The 24,179-nt window shown below is 50.1% G+C and overlaps 1 protein-coding gene across 5 annotated transcripts in view; it reads left to right on the top strand.

Annotated features, from left to right (window-relative positions):
* stk39 (serine threonine kinase 39) overlaps window positions 1-24,179 on the top strand; it is a 51,351-nt gene that overhangs the window by 12,257 nt on the left and 14,915 nt on the right. For 2 of the 5 annotated variants that reach the window (XM_064327453.1, XM_064327454.1), the window contains 7 exons: window positions 57-105; window positions 213-278; window positions 8,890-8,967; window positions 9,563-9,685; window positions 10,420-10,449; window positions 11,334-11,384; window positions 12,229-12,299. In XM_064327453.1, coding sequence (XP_064183523.1) covers window positions 57-105; window positions 213-278; window positions 8,890-8,967; window positions 9,563-9,685; window positions 10,420-10,449; window positions 11,334-11,384; window positions 12,229-12,299 — 468 coding nt within the window. The remainder of the gene's footprint in view (window positions 1-56; window positions 106-212; window positions 279-8,889; window positions 8,968-9,562; window positions 9,686-10,419; window positions 10,450-11,333; window positions 11,385-12,228; window positions 12,300-24,179) is intronic. The other 3 variants (XM_064327456.1, XM_064327457.1, XM_064327455.1) reach the window with 2 other exon arrangements.

Genomic DNA, 24,179 nt, shown 5'->3' with positions numbered 1-24,179 from the left:
GGGCTCTCTGTGCCTGGCGTGTGGATTGATTGCCCGTGTCTGTTTTTTGTCTTTAGGCCGACTGCAGCAGAGCTTTTGAAATGTAAATTTTTCCAAAAGGCAAAGGTACCTAATTTATTCTCTCCCATTTCCGCTCCATTCACATTTTAACTGCTGTGTGTCAAAGTAGCAAGATCCGTCTTATTTATTTCTCTTCCTGTTTTCATTTACAGAACAGAGAGTATCTGATTGAAAGACTGCTGAACAGAGCACCAAATATAGCTCAAAGAGCCAGAAGGGTAATGTTTTTAGCGCTCACAAACGCGCACGTGCACACACACAGACACATACACAAACACATATACACGTACACGTGCACGCAAGCATACAGACACACGCAGACACAATCAACATTTTTATATATAAATTATGAGGTAAATATATTTAAACAAGGTATACAGTAAATAACACTTGGAGAGACAAATTCATTCAGTGTTTCCTCAGTGCTCCCCTGTAGTCTGAAAACCAGCCTGGGGCCTATTAACAATAATAGAGGAGTGTTTAATGGGTTTGTGTGTCACTGAAATTCCAGCTCCAGCCTACAGAGGCAACACTGAGTGCTGAAGTTACACACTTAGCACTCATCGCTTGCCCACTTTGTATATAAAAAAGAAAACTTCACTGGGGGGGTCTAGTCATCATTTTAACCTGAATGCGATGAGTGGGGACCTGGACAATGTCCCCAGTTGGTTTCCACGTCTCCTCTTTGTGGATGTGTAATGATGCCAGTGGTCCCCAGAGTGCATGCACACTCACTCACCTCACTCTCTCTGACAAACGTCCATACAGGCACATTCAGTCTCTCTCACAGACATGCATGCACACAAGCACACAGGTACACGCACATCTACAGTGACCTCCATAAAGTTTATGGTCTCAGCTTTTATTAAAGGATATTTTTATGCATTTTAGTTTCACCATGTCAAAATCACAGAACTTTTTATACATAGTTCCCCCATGTGAATTGTTTGATTACAGATGTAAAATCGTGCAGTACAGAGCCAAATCAAGAAAAATGAATGTATGTCCCAAACTTCATGGAGCTCACTGTATATGCACACACAAACTCACATACCCAACGCACACTAACACGCTCACACACACACACAACTCTGTTCACATTCTTTACATTACAGGCATTTAGCAGACGCTCTTATCCAGAGCGACTTACACAACTTTTTACACAGCATTTACATTGCATCCATTTATACAGCTGTATATACTGTATACTGAAGCAATTCAGGTTAAGTACCTTGCTCAAGGGTACAACGACAGTGTCCTAGTGGGGACTCAAACCTGCAACCTTTAGGTTACAAGACCAACTCCTTACCCGTTATACTACACTGCCGCCCATCATTCTCCAACAGACACGCACATAGACACTCACACCAACACACAGCTGCCTCCGCCGCTAAGCAGCGACACTGAGGAGAATTACGTGAATGATTTGTCGTAAAGTATTATTAGCAAAGATAATGTTCAACGTTCTCGCAGTGTTCAATTTCCCATCATAACGCGCGCCGAGCGACCTCTCGCTCGAGCCGAGCGGTAACCGCGGGTTCCGTTTGGCTTGTCCCGGCGGCGCGGTCGGGCCGCGAACGGTGTCCTCGTAACTCATGCGGAATGAATGTGCTAACGAGTCAGGCGATCGCCGGCGCGTAGTTCCTTTCCGGCGCGAACGGTCTGAAGAGACGAACGGGATTTAATGTGAACGGTGAGGTAACCAGGCCCCGCGCTCCGGTCTCACCGTTTCCGTTTCTTTTTCGGAGATAGGGGGGCTTTGGCGGCGCAGCGCTTCGGCTCTCGTCGTCACGCGTGCGTCCGGAACCCGTGCGCGGCGCGGAGCGGAGCCGAAGGACCGGGTTTCGCTTCCGCGGCCTCGGCGCTCCCTAACCCGCGGCCGAGCGCTCGAGCCGAGCGGTAACCGCAAGCTCCGTTTACGAAGCGGGAGCCGTGATGAGAGGGTCGCCGCTCTCTGACACGCCGTGGCGGGCGGAGGACGGAGCGGGCGGGCGGGCGGGCGAACGGGAGAGCCTCTTATCTGGGCTCTCAGAGCGGAACAAAGGGAGCCGTCGGTTCAGATGCGCCGGCGCGGTGCTTTATTCTCAAAGCTAACGTGAACGCGGTGCTTTATTCTCAAAGCTAACGTGAACGCGGTGCTTTATTCTCAAAGCTAACGTGAACGCGGTGCTTTATTCTCAAAGCTAACGTGAACGCGGTGCTTTATTCTCAAAGCTAACGTGAACGTGGTGCTTTATTCTCAAAGCTAACGTGAACGCGGTGCTTTATTCTCAAAGCTAACGTGAACGCGGTGCTTTATTCTCAAAGCTAACGTGAACGCGGTGCTTTATTCTCAAAGCTAACGTGAACGCTGTGCTTTATTCTCAAAGCTAACGTGAACGCTGTGCTTTATTCTCAAAGCTAACGTGAACGCGGTGCTTTATTCTCAAAGCTAACGTGAACGCGGTGCTTTATTCTCAAAGCTAACGTGAACGCTGTGCTTTATTCTCAAAGCTAACGTGAACGCTGTGCTTTATTCTCAAAGCTAACGTGAACGCTGTGCTTTATTCTCAATGCTAACGTGAACGCGGTGCTTTATTCTCAAAGCTAACGTGAACGCGGTGCTTTATTCTCAATGCTAACGTGAACGCGGTGCTTTATTCTCAAAGCTAACGTGAACGCGGTGCTTTATTCTCAAAGCTAACGTGAACGCGGTGCTTTATTCTCAAAGCTAACGTGAACGCTGTGCTTTATTCTCAAAGCTAACGTGAACGCTGTGCTTTATTCTCAATGCTAACGTGAACGCGGTGCTTTATTCTCAAAGCTAACGTGAACGCGGTGCTTTATTCTCAATGCTAACGTGAACGCGGTGCTTTATTCTCAAAGCTAACGTGAACGCGGTGCTTTATTCTCAAAGCTAACGTGAGCGCGGTGCTTTATTCTCAAAGCTAACGTGAACGCGGTGCTTTATTCTCAAAGCTAACGTGAACGCGGTGCTTTATTCTCAAAGCTAACGTGAACGCGGTGCTTTATTCTCAAAGCTAACGTGAACGCGGTGCTTTATTCTCAAAGCTAACGTGAGCGCGGTGCTTTATTCTCAAAGCTAACGTGAACGCCGTGCTTTATTCTCAAAGCTAACGTGAACGCGGTGCTTTATTCTCAAAGCTAACGTGAACGCGGTGCTTTATTCTCAAAGCTAACGTGAACGCGGTGCTTTATTCTCAAAGCTAACGTGAACGCGGTGCTTTATTCTCAAAGCTAACGTGAACGCCGTGCTTTATTCTCAAAGCTAACGTGAGCGCGGTGCTTTATTCTCAAAGCTAACGTGAACGCGGTGCTTTATTCTCAAAGCTAACGTGAACGCGGTGCTTTATTCTCAAAGCTAACGTGAACGCGGTGCTTTATTCTCAAAGCTAACGTGAACGCGGTGCTTTATTCTCAAAGCTAACGTGAACGCGGTGCTTTATTCTCAAAGCTAACGTGAACGCGGTGCTTTATTCTCAAAGCTAACGTGAGCGCGGTGCTTTATTCTCAAAGCTAACGTGAACGCGGTGCTTTATTCTCAAAGCTAACGTGAACGCGGTGCTTTATTCTCAAAGCTAACGTGAACGCGGTGCTTTATTCTCAATGCTAACGTGAGCGCGGTGCTTTATTCTCAAAGCTAACGTGAACGCGGTGCTTTATTCTCAAAGCTAACGTGAACGCGGTGCTTTATTCTCAAAGCTAACGTGAACGCGGTGCTTTATTCTCAAAGCTAACGTGAGCGCGGTGCTTTATTCTCAAAGCTAACGTGAACGCGGTGCTTTATTCTCAAAGCTAACGTGAACGCGGTGCTTTATCTCAAGCTAACGTGAACGCGGTGCTTTATTCTCAAAGCTAACGTGAACGCGGTGCTTTTCTCAAAGCTAACGTGAACGCGGTGCTTTATCTCAAAGCTAACGTGAACGCGGTGCTTTATTCTCAAAGCTAACGTGAACGCGGTGCTTTATTCTCAAAGCTAACGTGAGCGCGGTGCTTTATTCTCAAGCTAACGTGAACGCCGTGCTTTATTCTCAAAGCTAACGTGAACGCCGTGCTTTATTCTCAAAGCTAACGTGAACGCGGTGCTTTATTCTCAAGCTAACGTGAACGCGGTGCTTTATTCTCAAAGCTAACGTGAACGCGGTGCTTTATTCTCAAAGCTAACGTGAACGCGGTGCTTTATTCTCAAAGCTAACGTGAGCGCGGTGCTTATTCTCAAAGCTAACGTGAACGCGGGCTTTATTCTCAAAGCTAACGTGAACGCGGTGCTTTATTCTCAAAGCTAACGTGAACGCGGTGCTTTATTCTCAAAGCTAACGTGACGCGGTGCTTTATTCTCAAAGCTAACGTGAACGCCGTGCTTTATTCTCAAAGCTAACGTGAACGCCGTGCTTTATTCTCAAAGCTAACGTGAACGCCGTGCTTTATTCTCAAAGCTAACGTGAACGCGGTGCTTTATTCTCAAAGCTAACGTGAGCGCGGTGCTTTATTCTCAAAGCTAACGTGAACGCGGTGCTTTATTCTCAAAGCTAACGTGAGCGCGGTGCTTTATTCTCAAAGCTAACGTGAACGCGGTGCTTTATTCTCAAAGCTAACGTGAACGCGGTGCTTTATTCTCAAAGCTAACGTGAACGCCGTGCTTTATTCTCAAAGCTAACGTGAACGCGGTGCTTTATTCTCAAAGCTAACGTGAACGCGGTGCTTTATTCTCAAAGCTAACGTGAACGCGGTGCTTTATTCTCAAAGCTAACGTGAACGCCGTGCTTTATTCTCAAAGCTAACGTGAACGCGGTGCTTTATTCTCAAAGCTAACGTGAACGCGGTGCTTTATTCTCAAAGCTAACGTGAACGCGGTGCTTTATTCTCAAAGCTAACGTGAGCGCTGTGCTTTATTCTCAAGCTAACGTGAACGCGGTGCTTTATTCTCAAAGCTAACGTGAGCGCGGTGCTTTATTCTCAAAGCTAACGTGAACGCGGTGCTTTATTCTCAAAGCTAACGTGAACGCGGTGCTTTATTCTCAAAGCTAACGTGAACGCGGTGCTTTATTCTCAAAGCTAACGTGAACGCGGTGCTTTATTCTCAAAGCTAACGTGAACGCGGTGCTTTATTCTCAAAGCTAACGTGAACGCGGTGCTTTATTCTCAAAGCTAACGTGAACGCGGTGCTTTATTCTCAAAGCTAACGTGAGCGCGGTGCTTTATTCTCAAAGCTAACGTGAACGCGGTGCTTTATTCTCAATGCTAACGTGAACGCGGTGCTGCAGCGAGTTAAGGGTGGGAAGCTAGTGAAACGCACGGGTTCTGCCCTTCCTGTCATACGTAGTGGAGAGCGTGAGTCAAGTAAGGTCAGCTCTCTCTCAAGCTGCCTAGTGGGATATTCAGCTGACGATGTGTTTGAAGGGCGATAATGGGTTTGTGTTTAGGGCGTAGGTATAAATTTAGAATGATGTCATGAGAAATGAGACGGCACAACCTGAGGCCATTAAGCCGTGTGTTGATAGGATTCACAACAATATTACAATATAATATCAGTGTTATTATATTTATGACCGTGATGATGATGATTATCATTATTATGCTGCAAGCAAATGCTGCTGTAAACAGACATTATTCTGTATCCCACTGTAAACAATCCTGGTAATTTAAGTTGTGTAAGCACTGACTTGGAGCTATATGCCCACACACGCACACACACGCGCACACACACATTCACGCACACGCACACACACACACACATACCTACATGCGCACACACACACAGACACACACGCACACACACACTTCTTTAGCTTAGGCGATAACTCACGGCTTTTATATCACATAATCTGCGGTTTATCCGAAGCGGGCGTCTTGTAGAAATCCCCCCAACGCTGCTGAGGAAGTGCTGCTGGTAAATATACTAAAGCAGTAAAACTAATAAATGTCCAAGAAAACAGACAAAATAGAATGTATTAACATTGTTATGGAATTACACTATAAAGTCCTCTTCTAAGATATACTATTAGCAGTAGGATTAAAGCTATAAGGCTATAAAGGGACCGGTTTTTTTGTTCGCCGTTCTTGGTGCTGTTGAACAAGTCTGCTCACTACGCGAGGACGGCCGAGAGCACTCGGCGACGATCCGGGCGACGGTCGCAACCGGCCCGACGCAACGTTGCCTGACGCGAGATCGCGCGGAACTTTCCGGAACTCAGCGTTAATTGGGGGGCGGCGAGGCCGACGGCCGAGTCGGAGCGGGGCGATCAGTATTCGCGGGAGGAGGCTTAATCCCGGCGCCGCCGAGAGCGGTTTGACTCTCTGCCGTGTCTGGTCAGCGGGATGTCGATTGATGCGCGAAGCTGGCAGACGCTGAAGCGGGGTGTCGCCGCCCTCTCTCGACGCTTCGGGCCAGGCGGCGGCGGCGGTGGCGGTGCCCTCGGCAGCAGTAACCTGCGCGAACGCGCGCCTGGCAACGAACTCGGTGACCTCGTTCCGTCAGAGCTGGACTCGGCTTCGCTCGTCCCCGGTTCCCCTCCCCCTCCCCCCCACTCTCTCTCCGTCTCTGTCCCTCTCTCTAATATTACATCCTGCCCTCACGCTAAGGATAGGACTCTCCATGGTGTAATTGGCTGCAGGACCACCTGGAGAGCGGAGAGGGAGAGGGAGAGGGAGGCGCCAAGTCAAAGAGAAGCAGCTGCTTCAGCAGGTTTGAGTGTGAAGCGCGGTGTTACGATGCAGCTTACGAGCTGAAGGCCCGGGTGGTGATTCAGACGCGATGATTCAGGGCCCATGCAAAGCAGTGCTCTGGACTGGGCGAGGGACTGCTGGACACACCTTTCATGGAAAAAGCCTCTCTTTTTAAAAGGAGAACGGGCAGTCTACCCTTCTAATCCTTTTTTGTTACTTTATATAGTACAGAAAGTGCCATGGCCAGGATTTGACCCCCCAGTTCCGAGGGGGGGGGGGTTAATGTCCATATATGGGTTGATAGTCGGCTGCCCTACACACTTGGCGACAAGGACCTGTCTGGCACCATTTTCTTGTTTCCCCCTTGGATATGGAAGGGACTTTAGGGCTGTTTGGGTCTGTAGATCTGCCTCATTGCTGCTGTGTCCTCAATGAAGTACAGAATGGGGCACTTCTGCACGCATCTCGTTGCAAAAGCCAACTGGCACTTATTTTCACTCCATTATTCACCCCCGGGACCCCCTTACAGCCAATTATGCGCTGGTTACTCCCCCAGCTGTGTATGCCATCCTAACCGCGCGCATGGTCAGGATTTAATGCATCCCATGGGGTGCCTCTCTGCACTACCAGTGTCTGGATATGCCACTTGGAAGCCCCAAAGCAGCACCTCATTTTAGAATCGGTTATACTTCGCTTCATGACAAAACGTATATGCAACAGATACGACTGAAGAACATTACACTCTTTCTCCCTCTATTTTTCTACCTCTTTCACTTTTTTCTTTCTTTATCTCTACTCCTCATTCTGTCTGTCCCTGTTTGTTGTTCACTCTCCCCCTTGATTCAGTTAGCTAAACTTGCCTCTAAGCAGTACAACATCCTGTGTACAGCTGTCAATCATACAGTTTTCATATCCAGCGTAATGCTAGTTTATATTTTAGATTGACAGAGTTACAGAGTTTGGTGCAAGATAACACGGCACATTGCTCACTAGCACACTGTTCTGCCAGCAGAGGGCGTCAAAGTTCCTGTATTCGGCTGTCCCGCGCTCAGTTTACTTCAAAGAGTCATTGATAAAAGATGATCGCATTTCAAGTGCCTGACACTATGGGGATGATGTTTAAGCTGCAGTAATAACCTGAGTACTATGGTATGTATCGGAAATGCAGAGGCTGGGAGGCTTTCTATCTCGTGAGAGATTTTGGCAGACCAGTGAGAGAAACCATCTGTGAGAGAAGCCATATATAAAAGGTATCATATCCCTGTAATTCGAAAACCCTGGGCCCTGTGGTAGCCTTCCTTTTAATGGATTTCCGAGTAACTTTAATGCTTTAGGTACTTTACTCTCCTGGTAAAGGGCGAGTGTGAAATTCTCTGTTGAGTTGTGCTCGCGTTTTCCGTAGCCTCGCTCACATCTCGCGTTTTCTGTCTGAAAAAGCGGCACCCGGTTATGCTCGTTTTAAAAAAAGCTTGTGCTCGTTTTAAAAAAAGCTTTCTGCACTCTCCCGTTTGGACGGGGCATGTCACAGTGAGCACATCCAGCCGGGGGTTCCAAAGTAAAACGTAAAGTGTGGGATAAAGAGTTTTTTAATTTTTTTTTTGTAAAGACAGAGCTAAAAAGTTTGAAAGGGCTTACGGAATATTAATCGAGCCGTAAACAAGTTTGTGGAAAAGAGACTTACGTGGGCCTGAGAATTACGATGAGCTTTTTTTTTCCGCTCAGGAGACACGAACACTAATCCCCCTGCCCCGAAATCCTGCTGATGGATCGGACCGATCCGCGTGACTCGCCTCCCGCGCTCCTCCGGAACTCCTCCGCCCGGCTCGCGAGCTCGAGAGCGCGGCCTCCCCGCGGGATCCGCTTTAATCGCGTACGCGGCTCGTCCCCGCTCCGAACCGAGCGACGGTTTCCGCGCGGCAGCTGTCATGTTTTTTTTTAAAAACGAACGCGCGCGGCGTCGAGGACGAACTCAAGCTCTTCGGAGTTCAGGAGCCGGGCGTTTTTTGAAGGGCTGAGGACCGCTGGGAATGCTGTGGGATGGAAGCGTGTTCCAGAACAACGCGAGCGGGCGCTGGAGCGTGCGGCCTGCCGAGCGCTGAGGCGCGCGGCCTGTGTTTTGTCCTCCTCCTGAGGGGGTCCTGACGCTCTTCTGTTTCGCTCAAGGAGCCCGAGCAGAGCACGGGGAGCGCGAGCTTGACGTCGAGTTCTGAGACAGGTTCTGAACACAATCCCACGCGAAGGGTACTCCCTCTTTGACTTTGCCCGTGCAAACTCGAGTATTGGCGGGTCACAAGTGCCTGCTGGTTTTTTTTTTTAGAGGCTCCCTATCAAGTAGCTACCAATCTAGGTCTTGGAACTAAGGTGGGAAGACTGTCAAGCCAATCAATGACTTCAATTAACCACGTAAGTGCTAGAACTACAAATACCAGCAGGCAACGTGGCCCTCCAGGACTGGAGTCTGATGCCCCTGCGTTAGACATTTGGTGCTCCCCATTGATTTGCGCTAGTTAGATTGGGTTGGTGGCTGTGTGAGGTATCCGCTGGGTTAGCCGTGTGTTTTTAACGCTGCATGCCCGCTTCCTCTCCTCAGTCTCCTGGTAGGCCGTGTGTTTCCCCTTGCTTGTCTGAGACTCCCCCGCATACAATACCAGCCTTCTGAGAAGAAGCTGTTTCAAGCTGTTTAGGATTCACAAACACATAGACATATGTGTGATGTGAACTACATTTATTTTTGTGTGCACTGTATGTGTGAAACCTATTGCGTGAGGAGTAAGCAGCATTGTGTCTGCGTGGTGGACGTATGTTTGAGGAGTTCCTGTTCCCCTTCCCGCCCCAGGTGAGGAGAGTGCCGGGGTCGAGCGGGCACCTGCACCGGACGGAGGACGGGGACTGGGAGTGGAGCGACGACGAGCTGGACGAGAGGAGCGAGGAGGGGAAGGCCGCGGCCAATCAGGGCAGGGTAGGCGGACCTCTGTCGCTCCCACCTCACCCGCTTCGTCCGGTCAGCTCCGTCCGCCGCGCCGAGCGTTTCTGAGGGGGGCGAGAGAGCTTTCTTTGCTGAACACGGCGGCTGGACCCTGTCCAGTGGTTCACTGCGCAGCAGCGCTTCCACACTGCTTAAACTGCAGGCCTGTTGGCAGGGCGGAGCGTCCCGCCTCCGAGCTGAGTCTTTCTTCCTCTGCAGCCAGAGCGAGAAACAAGCCGGTCTGTCCTATCCTCTGTTTGGAAACGCACCGCCGCGCCACCTGTGTTCCTGCTGACTGGAGACCGGCCTGCGCTGTCAGGGAGGCTCCTGTGTTTGGATCCAGACTAGCAGGCTAGCATTCGGAGGTGGCATGAACGTACAGGGGAACAGGGAGGAGGAGGAGGGGGTGGAGGGCAGTTACTGTCAAAGATGGGACCGTGTTTGAAAGATGTCAGGAGCTGGAACTGAGTCTCTCGCGGGGGAAAAGTAAATAACCCCACTCCTTAACGACCTGTGAGGAATCGCCTCCGTCTCTCAGCCATTCGTTTTGATTTGTCCTTTCGTTTACCCCGCGTCTAAGTGCTCACGATTCCGCTCTGATCATTCCGCTGCCCCCCCACCCACCCCCCGCCCCCCGCCTTGTCCCCCGTCCCCCCATCCGTCTGCCGAAAATTGTGTTTTTTTCCGAGGATGAGAACGCCCGGTTCTGTCTGATTTTGTCTTTTCAGTCACGGAGGATCCGCGAGGAGAGCCGAGAGGTAAGCCAATCGCGCACCGATATAAATAAACTTCCGGCCGTCTTTGCGAGGTAAGTCACCGTGCCGCCGTAATGAATGTTTATCGCCTTTGCGAAAGTGAATCATTGCACAGTCGCGTAAACAAACCTTTATTATCTTTGTCGAGGAAGTGGACGCACTCGCACGCAAACAAATCCTCGTTGTTAACTGTTGGTATCTGTTGCGCGTCCCCGCTGTGTGTTTTGAGAGGAATTTCCTGATGCCTTTCAGCAAAATCATTTCATTTAGAGCGGAGCTTCGCTGCCGTGTCGCTGTGTCCATAATGAGAAGGCGACAGGTGTTTTGGGGACTTTTATGTTGATGGGTCCAAAGTGAGAAGGTAACAGGTTTGCTGTGATGTCTTTTTTGTTGCTCTGTCAGCTCTGAGGAAAGTTTCAGGTGCTTTGTGAGTCGTTACGTTGCTGTGTCCATGGGGAAGAGGCTAACAGGTGTTCTGCCACAGTGCTCATTGTTTACTTCGGTCGTACCGCCGACGGCTTCCGGTAGAAAGCGTTCGCTGCAGCTGCGTTGAGCGTGAATGACGTAATGAGAAAGGCATCAGGGAACCCCCTGTTGTGCTCGGCCAGAGCCGCTCGCTTCGCCAGGCCTGTTTGATGAGCTCCGCGCGAGTCTGGCCTGGCCGCCGATGTCATATTAATCGCCGTCCTGTTACCGTCGCTTAATTTGCTCTCTGGCGTGAGCTCCCGGGCGTCGCAGCCGAGCTCGCGTTAGCCGCCGCGGGCCGCGCCGACGTCAGTTCGGGGAGGAAGGCGGCGGGCTTCGCCGCGGCGTTAGCGGACGGCGGGGGCGAGAGCGGGGCGCCTGAGGGATTCACCCGTTTGCCTCTCCTCCTCCTTTTCTTTCAGAAGGACGCCAACGGGAACACCGCCGACCCGCCGTCCGCCCGGCACCCCCAGGTGAGCGTCGCCGGAGAACGCCGCGACCTTGGCCCCCCCCCGTCCCTGTCCCCCTCCCCTCCCCTCCCTCCCTCCCCAGCCCGGGGGGGGGAGCCTCTCAGCCGTAATAATAATAACTCAGCTCCCGAGCTCCTGGCGTCGGTCGCGTCGGGCCGGGGGCAGGGTTATTACTCTGGCGAAGAGCCCCGCGGAATTCTCACGGAGCCCATTAGCATTTCAAAGATAACCCGAGAGCGTCGCTCGCTGGCGCGCGGGCGGGCGGGCGGGCGGGCGGGCGGGCGGGCGGGCGGGCGGGCGGGCGGGCCCACCGGCTCCCGGCGGCTGCGGTCCCGGCCTGCTCATCCTCCGTAATTTCCCCTTTAAGCCTCCCACAGCTTCGGGCCTTTTTTCGTAGCGAATCTCAATTATCCACAAAGTCCCGATAGCCGTCTTAACAGCGCCTGCGTTTTCGTTCGGCGCGCTCGGCTTGTTTCGCTAGCTTTCATCGTAGCCCGTTAGCCATGCCGCCGTAGCGCTCGGAGCCACCCGGGGCCTCGGACCGAGCCGCCCTCGACAGCGCCGGCGTGCGTCAGAACGTTTTTAAATTAGCCCGCCGCTCCCCCCCGGGGGGGATGAAAACGCGCGGCGCTCCGGAGGTACCCGCTCCCCGCGAGGCGAGCTCGGAGCGCGGGCTGCTGGTCCTGCGGGCGGCGTAGCTTCTTTCATTCGGCGCTAGCGTGGGCCAGGTGGCTCGGAGAGGCTCTGCGGAAGCCTACCGAGGGCGGCGCGGCCGTACGGAGGTGGCGGTAATTATCGGAGAGCGCCGTGACCGAATGACTTCCTGCTCTTCTCACGCACGCCGCAGGTCCAGCCGTACGAGGTCCCCGCCCCCTGCGCTCCAGGCCAGAGCGCCGTGAACATGGTGCTGCGGCTAAGGTAAGGAAGGCCTCTCTCCCTCCCTCCCTCCCTCCCTCTCCCCCTCTCCCTCCCTATCTCCCTCCCTCCCTCCCTCCCTCTCTCTCCCTCCCTCCCTCTCCCCCTCTCCCTCCCCCTCTCCCTCCCTCCCTCCCTCCCTCTCCCTCTCTCCCTCCCTCCCTCCCTCCCTCCCTCCCTCCCTCAGTCCCCCCCTCTCTCTATCTCCCTCCTCCCTCCCCCCTCCTCTCCGCCCCCCCTCCCTCCCCCATCCCTCCCTCCCTCATCCTTCCCCTCCCCTCTCCCTCCCTCCCTCCCTCCCTCTCCTCTCCCTCCCTCCCTCCCTCCTCCCTCCCTCTCCCCATCTCCCTCGCCCCCTCCCTCCCTCTTCCCTCTCCCCTCTCCCTCCCTCCCTCCCTCAGACCCCCCCATCTCCCTCCCTCCCCCTCTCCCTCCCTCCCTCCCTCCCTCCCTCCCTCTCCCCCTCTCCCCCTCTCCCTCCCTCCCTCGCTCCCTCCCTCAGTACCCCCCCATCTCCCCCCTCCCTCCCTCCCTCCCTCTCCCCCTCTCCTCCCTCCCTCCCTCCCTCAGTACCCCCCCCCCCCCCCACATCTCCCTGCGTCCATCCCCCCTCCCTCCCTCCCTCCCTCAGTACCCCCCCCCCCATCTCCCTGCGTCCGTCCCCCCTCCCTCCCTCCCTCTATCTATCTACAGCTCCTCTCTCCCGGTCCTCCCCATGACCGTTTACGTAACAGGCGTGATGATGGGACAGAATGACAGAGTGTATTGGGCTGCGCGGGGGCCTCGCGGTGCCCTTTCGCCTCATTAGCGTGGCGGCGTGACTCAGCCCAGGAGGTTTTATTACTCGTCCGTCGCCCTGACGCGCGCGCGCTCGCCCGTCAATCTCCGGGGGCCCCTCCGCCAGGCTTGCAGAGCGCCGCGCCGCGCCGGGGGGCCCCGCCTGTGTCGCGCGCCTGAGTGACGGAGGAGAGGGGCTAACGAGGGAGCGGAAAAAATTCCAGAAGCTTCCGTCAGAGCGTTTACCAGCGCTGACCCCCGGGGGGTCACCGTCACCGTCAGCTATCTCAGTCTGGCTGTGAGGGGAGACCGCCGGGGACGGGCTCACAGAAACCGGACCGGGCGGGAATCCTGGGAAAATGGCCTGCAGGACTTCGGGAAGGCTATTAAATTTGATAAATATGATGTCATATCTCACCGCTCACACTCGGTGCCACCGGACGAGATTTGTGATCACTCTGAAAGCCATTGGTGCAGGTGTTAAGTGCTTGTTCAAGTTTTACTTTGGGAAGGGTGATTGGACAGTGTTTTATAACATACAGAGAATTATGGCGCTCATTAAACGAAACGGTATGTGGTGTGTGGAGAGAATGAGAGTGTATTTCAGTGGGTGTTTTCAGAATGCTGCCCGGCTCCTCAAGTGCGGTGTCGCAGTAAAAGGGCTCACAAGCTGTGGCAAGACGTTAAAGCCGAGGGAACATTTATTCCTTCGAGTTTCCGCCAAACGGCTCTTGAAAGGCGTCGAAGGTGGTTCTCAGAGAAACGGAGCCCCGGGCGAAGTGCTCGGGCGGACACGCTTCCAAACACGTCCCGGTGCGGACCACTCAAGCGGGGTCTGTCCTGGCTCAAAATAGGACTTAGGCGGTGACTTTGTGTGACAGCGACTGCGGTCGGTCTGGCTTTGCTGCCGCTGTCAGCTGGACGCTTCGTCTCTCTATATTTAGCTACATTCAGAACGGAGAGTTCTGGTTTTCGAGAGACCCCCACAATGCATTGAGATGTAGGCTATAAAAAATGAAACGTGACAAAAAAATTGGAACAATTAAAATATTTATTGAAGTGTTACATATCGTTAGTGCCAGAATTGGGGTAGAAATATAGCCTATACTGAAGGATTTACACATTGAAAGTGGGCCATTCTACAGTAGTTGTATTTGGAATTGTAATATGTCTTTAAATATGCATCTCATTTTGGTTACTCAGAACTAAGGGTACAATGGTAATTAACCTCTTAATGAATCCGCACAAATGACAGCTTACTGTAATGAAATTATTTTTATACATTCACTCAAAGAATGCTTTTTTTGTGACTGGTATTACTTGTACCTTAAACAGCATTAAAGGCTTTTCATAGTTTTATTCCTCATTTCAGTCTGCACAGGTAGGCAAAAATGGTGTAGGTTAATGCATTAGAATCCACTTAATTGCATAATGGATTATTGCATAATTCTGGTATTTGCATAGAGTTGCCAAATCCCAAACCATTTCCCATTCATTCAATTGTACAGAGATTGCATATTTACAGAAACCACTAACGCATATTTAGGGTATTTGCATGAAATTATGTCCAGTTACATCGTGTAATGATCTATAAATATACTTTGATGGTCGGAAGATGATGAAGTCGACAGATCATAAATAAACTGACAAGTGCCCTGTAAAGAAACGAAACCAAAAAATCTTCAAAGGAAGGCGGTTTCTGTTGAAAATCACAGTGATAGCAGATGATAGATGACTTCGTACTTTAATGCAATTAAGCGGATTCTACTGTAGTTAATTTAGCTTGTCTAAGGTTGCACGTAAACATGAAAGCAGTCAAAACTTGAAAGACTTGAAATGCAGTGTCATTCGTGACCACATTGTACCAATAAAATCACGGACCATTTCTAACCGTTTTACCAGGGTTTTTTTGCGCGATTTCTCCTATAGGCGGCTTGAAAAAACACTTAGGCGGCCCGTCTGAGAAATTTCAGTGCAGGAAAAAACCCTGCTCATATGAACATACACTTTGGAGTTCTGGAACTTTCTGTGAAACATGAAGTATTTCGGGCTCTGGTTAAACATACTCGCTGGATGATAATTGCTTGGTAGAGCGCTAACTTTTTTAGAGCGCATCCCTGGGGGCCCTTCTTTGGGGAAGCAGAAAGTAGTCGGAGAGCTCCCTGTCTCATGTTCCCTCAGTTACCCTGAGGGTAATTCTGTTGGCAAAAGTGCAATGAAGATCCACAGCGCTCCTTATCCTTGTTCACATACAGAACCTTCCCTTTGTCCCAGCACGGACGTACACACTGACACGCATCACCCCGACCGTTCCTCTCACCCAGCGTGACGGGGTTCGGCCCTGTCACGCATCGCTTAGGCTGTTTCTCGAAATGTGACCTCTTGGTTTTTTAAAAAGCGGAGGGTGATTTACGAGTGGCCAGATCTGTCTCCAGGAGACAGTTTTACCGCGCCGAGCTCGTATCCCCCCCCCCCGTATTTCACAGCAGCCGGCCGGTCTTCAAATAGATTTTAAATTCATGCGCGGAAGCTAGAACGCCAAACGCGATCTTCGGTTACCGCGAGCGACGGCTCTATCAGCAGCGCGGTCACGGTACAGGAGCTCGGCCGCGCGGACGCAAGCGCGGGCGGCGTGGGGGGGGGCGCCCGTCGCCTGTAAAATGCGAAGGCGGCGCCGGTGCTGGGTCAGCGAGATAAGCGCGCCGAGCTTTCGGTCCGCTCCAGGCTCCCTCCCTCCCTCTGCGGAACGAAGGCCTGAGGCGTTCCGACCACACAGCCGCTCCGGGAACGCCGCAGTTACTCAGCCCGTACATCGGAATCTAATTAACCTCGCGGACCGGTCTCCGCTGGGTGCTGCAAAGCGGGGGCTTCTCGGGGACTTCTGTGGAAAAACAGATCGCTTGTTCTGTCGTTTTCAGTCGGGGCTGGGATAAGCGGCCCTAACGCAGCCGCAATGTCTCCGTTTCCGCTCGTTTCCTGACTCTTTGACCCGGCTGACCGACTGAATTAGCAGCCGCCGCGCGAGCAGCGTTTCGCCACTAGAGGCAGCAGAGGGTCAAAAAGTCGAGCCGTTTTCACGGCCGACGCGAGCCGTGTTCGTTGAGGTCTTGCTCATTTTGAGCTTAAAAAATGGCTCCCATTTTTGAGACAGTCTAATTGGAATCAGAAAATGGGGCCCCCACTCAAGTGTTTGTTTGAATGGTTGGAAGTTATTTTTTAATTCAGTCACATACAGTTTCTCTGTTTTTGTTTTTTTTTTTTGTTTAGAGAAAAACTTTTGGAAAATGTTGTTTCACAAACGGTGCGCAGTGCAAATGCGGTTAATTAAACTGAGCCCTCTCATGTTTGTTTTGCTGCCGTGAGCAAAAACTCTCAGAAAGCAAATCTCTCCTGGTTGAGAGCAACACGTACAGTGCCCTCCAAAAGCACGGGAACAGTATAGTGAAATGAGTTATTTTTGCTATATACTTAAGGCATTTGCATTTGAGGTCAAGGATGAATGTGAGATAAAAATACATGCATAAAATCACATCAGTTTTTATTTTGTGGTGCTTACATGCGTTTATGATTTACCATTTTACAGAAACAGTTTCTGTGTTTAGTCCACCCATTTTCAGCTGTGCTTGGGGGCACCGCGTGTTTGGTCAAGATGCTAGGACATACACGCTTGGACCAGTCGACACAAAATAACCCCATAACATTAAAAATCCACCACCATATTTCACGCGAGCGTTAAATCCTTTTCACGATGTGTCCTTCTAAGGCCAGACTCGCCCCTGATGAGCGTGGCCAAAAAGCCGGTCGTCCGCAGGCCGACCCCCGAAAACAAATTCCTGGCTTCGGCACTGCCGCCGGCACCCCCACTTTTAAATACAGTTTAAATACTGTCTGCCGGGGGTGCCAAACTTTTCCGTATAAGCTGTATAAGCTTCGCTGGTTAATACATGAAAACTGCAGCCACGTGTTTTTTTTTGTCCCAGTTGGAGCTGCCAGTTTCAGGCATATTAGCCAGCGCCGAGCCTCGCAGTTATCAGTCTGTCTGTCTCTCCTCATTATCCACGCGGGCCAATTGCTGGTAATCGCTTCTGGCATTTATGACCTGGAACGAGGAACCTGGCCGCTAATCTTACGTCTCATATGCGCAGAATTATGTTTATCCCCAGTATGTTCCACCTCTGCGGCCCGACTCAACAAGTAACGGAAAAAACGGAGCTAACCAGAACAACGGAGCGGAAGCATTTGGCAGACCACTTTATTTGCGGAGCAAATCCCATTATGCGGGGTGAATTACGCAGCTTAAGCAGATCCTTCCGATATTTCGCATGCCTGTTGCGCGCGGGGCATCTGCACCGGAGCGAATCGGGAGAAACCGCTTCGTTCAAGGACGCATCGCGGGTTTCCCAGGGGGCACCTGGGCTCAGTTACTCACTCGGCCGTCTGGGTGGTGCGAGCGGCGTCTCAGTTCGAAGGTCTGTTCCCGCCGCGGCAGCCGCGAGTTCCCGCCTCCCCGCGGGGTCAGGCGCGCGCTCCCCGGGTTGCCGTAGCGAAACGGGCTGGATTTCCCTCACCGCCGCGTGGGAACGGTGAGGTTACGGTGAGGACGTTCCAAAAGGGCCGAGCGATCGAAGGGGGCAGCCCCACCCCCCCCCGGCGGCGGTATGGATAGCGGGCGACGGACCTGATCGAAGCCGCGAGATAGTGGTTCACACCAGATCCGGCAAGGACGCATGACGACGCGCCGGACCCCCAGGCTGTCCATTTTATGGGGCAGAATATGGGCAACCGCTGTCACTGCCAGCACCTGATTGGATAGACGTGCTTCAGTCGGGTTTCGGCTCCCATTTTGGAAACAGGAACAATATTGTGGACCGTTGGTAAACTTTCTCTTATTCCACCTGAACAGTCCACTAGAATATATTTCTGAAAACATTTGAGGCGAGAAATATGCAATGCAGTTGCTGAATCTTGGTTCACATTTGATCTGCAACACCTAGTTTGGAAGTTTGATCTGAGTTTCGTGAGCCAGAGCGAGCAACGGTATGTCGGATGCCTTCATTTGCATCGAACAAAGACAGAGTATATTCTATGCAAATACAGAACCGGCGATGGCACCACGCCACTTGCCGGACCGCTTCCATAGAAAAATAAATAGGACGCATCGAGCGCCGTATCCGGTCTGGCCCCCCCCTGGAGACGTCGTGGACGCGTGCGTCCGCGGGCTTCTCCGAGCGGCGGCGAAGCGGGGGGAGAGAGAGCGCGGCGGAACAGATGTTCGGAACGCAGCGGCGCGAGTCGAGCCGTCGGTAGTGTGCTGCGGAGACCGGCTTTCAGCTACTGCTGAACAACGGGATTAAGGCTGAGCGGGGAGCATATCAGCAGGAGGCAGAGCGTGTGTGTGTGTGTGTGTGTGTGTGGGTGGGGGGGCAGGGGTTACACGGAAACCACAGACCCCGTCTCCTTCCCCGGCACGTAAACATGCTGTAATCTGGCACTGCTTTCTGACCAGCGTTTTCATTAGCGCCCGTAAACTTATCATTAAATGCATTTAATCGCGAGCCTAGCCGCCGCCGCCGCCGGCCGCGCTATCAGCTGGCTTTTGTTCCGGCCGTACGTGCGCGCTTATCTGAGCGGTAGCCTCGGCCAAACCAATTTGTTGCCTTCCCGCGTCCCTGTTCTAATGGCGTTAGCGGGTTTAAGGAGGGCTTTTCATTTGGGCGATCTCGTTCCGCCCGCGAGCGCTTTCCCGCGATTTGGCCCGGCGATAAAAACGAGGAAGACGAGGTCGACCGGCGTGAACGGCGGCCCGTGATAACGGGAAGCGGCGGCGGCGTTCGCGGGCGTCGCTTAATCCCCATTAGCGTACGCGCGGCGGCGCGGGCTGGCGGAAAGGAGCGTTTGTTCGAATGAGTAAAGCGAGGGAGCGCTACGGCATCGTCGAACGGGGCTTTTAATCCGGGATCGATCCAGAGAGAGAGAGAAATGAGCCTCACCCCCACCCCCAACAAACAACAGATTTGAGGGGATTTTTTCGTAATAAAGCGCTGTTGTCTGTGGCAGATAACATACAGTACCCTGTTTTATTTGTCTCCCGGGCTTAAAGAAAAAAAAAAAACAAACAATAAATAGTTCAAACTTCATTTTGGTGAACAATAAATTCTATGCAGTTTCAATGAATAATTAAAGGAGAAGACTTAAGGAATTACTTCGAGGAGTGTTAAGCCTGTTTAGTCAGATTAGTCAGTCGTCCCTTTGGAATAAACGTGAAAGAATGGTGGAACGCATTTAATTGCATAAATGAATTACAAACCATCAACTTGTTGGAATGAAAGACTTGAAAAAGCGCCGAAGGTTTAAGTGCTCTTTATGGTGTGACTAATTCTCATTTCCCATGGTGTTGTTGAATGGTTAAGTAAAGATCTTCACAGGGGCCTCTCGGAGTCAACTAATCCATTTATTTAGTGTGTATTTACATTTGAAACAAACTCTGAGCTCTTTGTACAACGAGGGCAAGAGCAAGTTATACATTTTTATTTCGCATGGTTTGTGAGCGAAAACCCAAGCGGAGGCGGGCTAGTTCAGGCAATGAGCTCGCTGGGTTGCTAGGCGCCGGTAAGTATTTTCCCTGTCAGCCGATTGCCTCCCCTTCCAATCATCTAAAGCCAAGTATTGACACCCTCCGGTGGCTACGTATGGTGCTTTCCGCTGAAACGTATCCAGCCACGCTACACTTCACCTCAAGCTGTGAAATGAATTACGCCTGCTGCGTTTGGCGGGTTCTTCCTCCGCCACGGCCCGCCCCCCTTCCCCCCCTCCCGCCGATTCGCCTGACAGCAGAGTAGCGAGCCGCTCTGCCCCCTTTGGCCTCAGCTCACCGCCGGTCGGGCGCTCCTGACGCGTTCCCTTCTGGGTGGCGGACACGCTAAGCGCTGGAGTCGAAGCCTCTTCGTTTGCGCGCTCGCCGAAATGTCGCCTAATTTCCGAAGTTCACCTCGTTGAGCCGCGCGAAGGCACGGCGTGTCTTGTCTTTAACAAGAACTTTCCTTTTTAATGAAGCTGTACGCTCATTAAATGTTTTAAGGGACACAAATTGGCTGCTGTTTTCAACAGTTCTGGCCCGACTACCGTATCATTAGGCAAATCTAACCTTAAATTGCCGTACTAAAGTGCCGTATTGTCTTTTTGTGATTGACATTGTTCTATGCCACGTGTCACAGATTGGTTTAAATGAAGCAGTCGCACACCTGGTGACTCTGTTTGAAATGAAGCAGGTTAGAGGCATGATTGAAAGCTGCTTTGTGTTTTGCAAGCCTGCTTTTTCTGTTGGGTTGGGTTGTAACTGTTGTAACCAAATGCAGCCAGATTTGCTAAGCTGTGTCATCTGTACGTTTGTACTGCAATTAGGAATTGCACAGATGAGTTCTTTGAGTAACCAAATAAAACCGCATTGCCTAAATTATTTGAGCATAACACCCTTAACTGCAAGGACCTTACGTGGAATGCATAGGTTAGGAATCACATCCAAAAACATCTCAGTGGGTTCTCAGTTCATCAGTAAACTTATTTAATTTAAGGGTTGTAGCTAAGTTAGTAGTGCTTGATGTATCTAGTAGCTAAACCAATTTACCTGACTTTTGTGTGTAGCTTGTAGCTAACGTCAGGATGCTCAATCAAAGTAGACTCACAACCTTGCGGTGCTATGAGTATGTGCACGTTGATACTGATTTGAGAAGTCTGTCCAAATTCGTTGGATGTGCTTTGCTTATAAACAAATGGACAGTAACTCCTTAGGATGAGTCATGATCTTGTGTAGGTGAGGCTCCAACTGTAGCCAGCGATTCAAAGCAACCCACCCATTGACCTGCACCATAATGCTGGCTATGCCCTAATGAGATTGCAGGATTCCCCACATTAGCTCTAGGGAATGTGCCTAGGATCAATACTAAATTCAAGTTAACCTGTTATGCTAGTTGACATGTCTGTGTACATAAAATATTTACAATAAAAATGTATTTACAATAGTAACTACTAATAATATAGAATAATAAAGCCATAGTAACAACCAAAGTGGCAACATTCTTCCAAGAAATGCCTTTCTGTTTGATCCTTATGTGGGTGGGGACCTCATTCGATCTGTTAAATTTCTGTTAAAAAGCAAGATACTTTACACTTGACCTAGCATGAAGTAGAACACTAATGTATCACTGACCTATCAGGGCCAACACATTCTAACTTTAGCCAGAGGGTTTTATTGATTTGGCTTTGTTGTCACCTTTTTAAATGCCCTTTTGAACACAACTGAGCTAAATATAACCATGACGGCGTAAATAAGCAAAAACAATAACAAGAAATAAAATAATACACTCGGTTTCCTTGCAGCTTCAAAGTGTTGCTGGAAGTGAAAGTGACAGGGAAGTTGAGCCAAAATGGAAAACTACCTTTTTCAAAGACATGAGAGGATTTACGGTTTATTCCAAATTCCTGTGATATCTGTGAATGCAGTCTTATGAAATACAATGGTTTCCAAATAAGAATCAAAGTAGAACCGAGGATTTGGGCCTCCAATCTGGAAAGAAAATCAGGACACAACAAACAGTAATACAGATCTGAATGATAGCATTATCCCAAAGTATCGGTTCCAGTTAAACATAAATCCAAAACAAGTGTGCGCTTCAGAGATTGGAACAAGCTCTGATTTTTTTTTTTTAATCGTACGCTCCTGAAATTACTCTAGGGAATTTTTGTGGCTGGCTGAAAGCTCTTTTCCGTTAGCCCCTGTAGTACATCTTGTGATTGTGGCACAAGGAGTCTTTGTCTTTTATGTGTGACTAGTTTAAGGGCATGTTCTGATCTTGGCTGTTCTTGGTTTGAGAACAAAGTTTGGTTTGTTTTGAGATGAGGGGAAATCCAACTACAAACGCCATTTGAGCCAGGCCAGCTGGTTCTCCTAATGTTCCAGTATTTGCTAAACCTGAGTCCGGTATCCCCCTCCCTTCACCCTAGTCTCACTATCATCTGTCTCTGACAAAGAATTCCCATCGAATGTCCCCTGATTCTGTAGTAATGCGACATGCTTCTTTTGAAATATGTTCTCGATATATTTAGCCTTTCTTCCTAGCTGTTACATCCAGAAGAATTGTTTAGATGAGACAGTGTTTGACCTGAGCATAGACAGAGAACAGTAATAAAAACAGCCAATGAAGCCTTGGAGCCTCCTCAGGGGACAGCACCTCCATTGCACTGCTGTCATTAAGTCACAGCATGGACTGTGGCTTGCAGTTTTATGCTTCAGGTTCAGATCTGAGGGAGCATAATATTGCATTCAGTGTGCATTTTTATGAACATCTGTTCGGCATACAAGTTCCAGGTGTATTCGTATTTCCTTTTTTATTTTATTTTATTTATTTATTTATTCATTTTTTAAATTTTGGATTATCCACTTGTTAGCTGTAGCGATGTTCATGCGCGATCCCTCACTGCCAATTCGGGGGAGTGAGGACAGCCGCTGTTCTCCTCCCAAACGTGCGGTCTCACCAGCCCACAGCCGAGCTCGCACAGAGCTGAGTGGGAGGAAGACGTCTCAGATGGCGCTTTAGCGGGCAGTCCACGGGGTCGCCTGCCTGACCGGTGGTGGGTCACTGGAGAGTGTGAAAAGCGGATCCCTGCCCGACCAAGCCGGTCTTGGACACAGTGTTACCACTGGCGCGGTCCGGATTCAGTCTGAGAGCGTGGGGCTCATCCGTGCTCCACAGCATGCTGCCTTAACCGAATGAGCCGGTATTCGTCCTTTTTCGACCGGTGTTTTGAATCATCCTGCCGTTTACTTGCTACGTACCATTTTTGTATCTCCACACATTTTACTGTATGTGACTGGCAGGATTGTGTGGGTTCCACCAAGCTTAAGAAACAAAATAATGAACACATGATAGAAATCTGCAATAAATAAATGTTATTCAACAGCAAAATAATCCCTTTCCCAATGGCCATTGGCATTGTAAAGGAAATAACTAAAATTAATATATATATATATATATATGCTTTAAAGGAGTCAAATTAACCACTGCAATTCTGTGGATTTAATTGACTTTGTTGTTTTTATCCCTCCACAGCAAGCCTCCATCGTCTCTTTGTGTAGCGTTTTATATACTGAGCTGGGCTGGCGAGTAATTTAAGCGTGCACCTGGAGGATCCTGCATTTACTCTACAAGGCGTATTGATTATGTTTGTAAATGGGTTGGGAAATTACCTTTTCCTGTCACATCAGCTGAGGATTTACAATATACCTTAGCGGTATGTTCACCGCAGATCATTAAATAAAGGTTTATTCGAGCTATTTATCTAACGCTTTCAATTTCGGTCACATGCATTTTCAGTAAATCCTTCGAGGTGTCAGAAACCTTTTCTTCCTGTCACTTTTTAGAAAGAGAGCCTTTATTCCAGCATACTGTATAACGCCTGTGTCACACGTTGAGCATTCCGCTTTCGATCGTCCTGAGAAAAAATGTCCTCTTAATGCGGTTACTGTAATGAAGATGGAGAGGGCGATGATGATTGTTATTGTTGGAGATTGGAATGTAATTACAATTGCACGTTATTAATGACAGCATGGCACAATCTTGTAGTTTGGAATTGAAAAATGACGAAATTGATGGAATGCCATGTAGCCATGGATTAAATCAAAATATTTTGCTTTATTCTATAATGTAAACCAAAATATTTTGGTTTGTGAAAAATTCCTTGTGTGCGTGTACTTTTTGTCTTGATTGAAAACAAAGCGTGCATTACCTGCAGCTGTACATGTAATTGTGCACATGGAACTGCCCCCCACACCCAATGAATCGCATGTAGATATGTGACAAGAGCATTTGTGTGTTTAAAGGCTAAAGCGCTTGTACATTAATGGCTTAAGAGAACATAAATAATGCGATAAGTGGAATACACACACAAAGCACCCTGAAAAACACACATGACCAGTTAACGACACGACCAGAATTAGCGAGAGAACCAGTGAACACTAAACATTGTTGTCTGTCTCTGCGTTTCTCATAGTGCAGAAAGGACATCAGCACCATTTCACCGGTCGAATACTGACCACAAACATAGCCTACC

Source organism: Anguilla rostrata, chromosome 3, assembly GCF_018555375.3.
Source record: "Anguilla rostrata isolate EN2019 chromosome 3, ASM1855537v3, whole genome shotgun sequence".
NCBI classification, from domain to species: Eukaryota; Metazoa; Chordata; class Actinopteri; order Anguilliformes; family Anguillidae; genus Anguilla; species Anguilla rostrata.
Note: the sequence above shows the minus strand (reverse complement) of the source record. Positions and strands in the feature narration are given on the sequence as shown.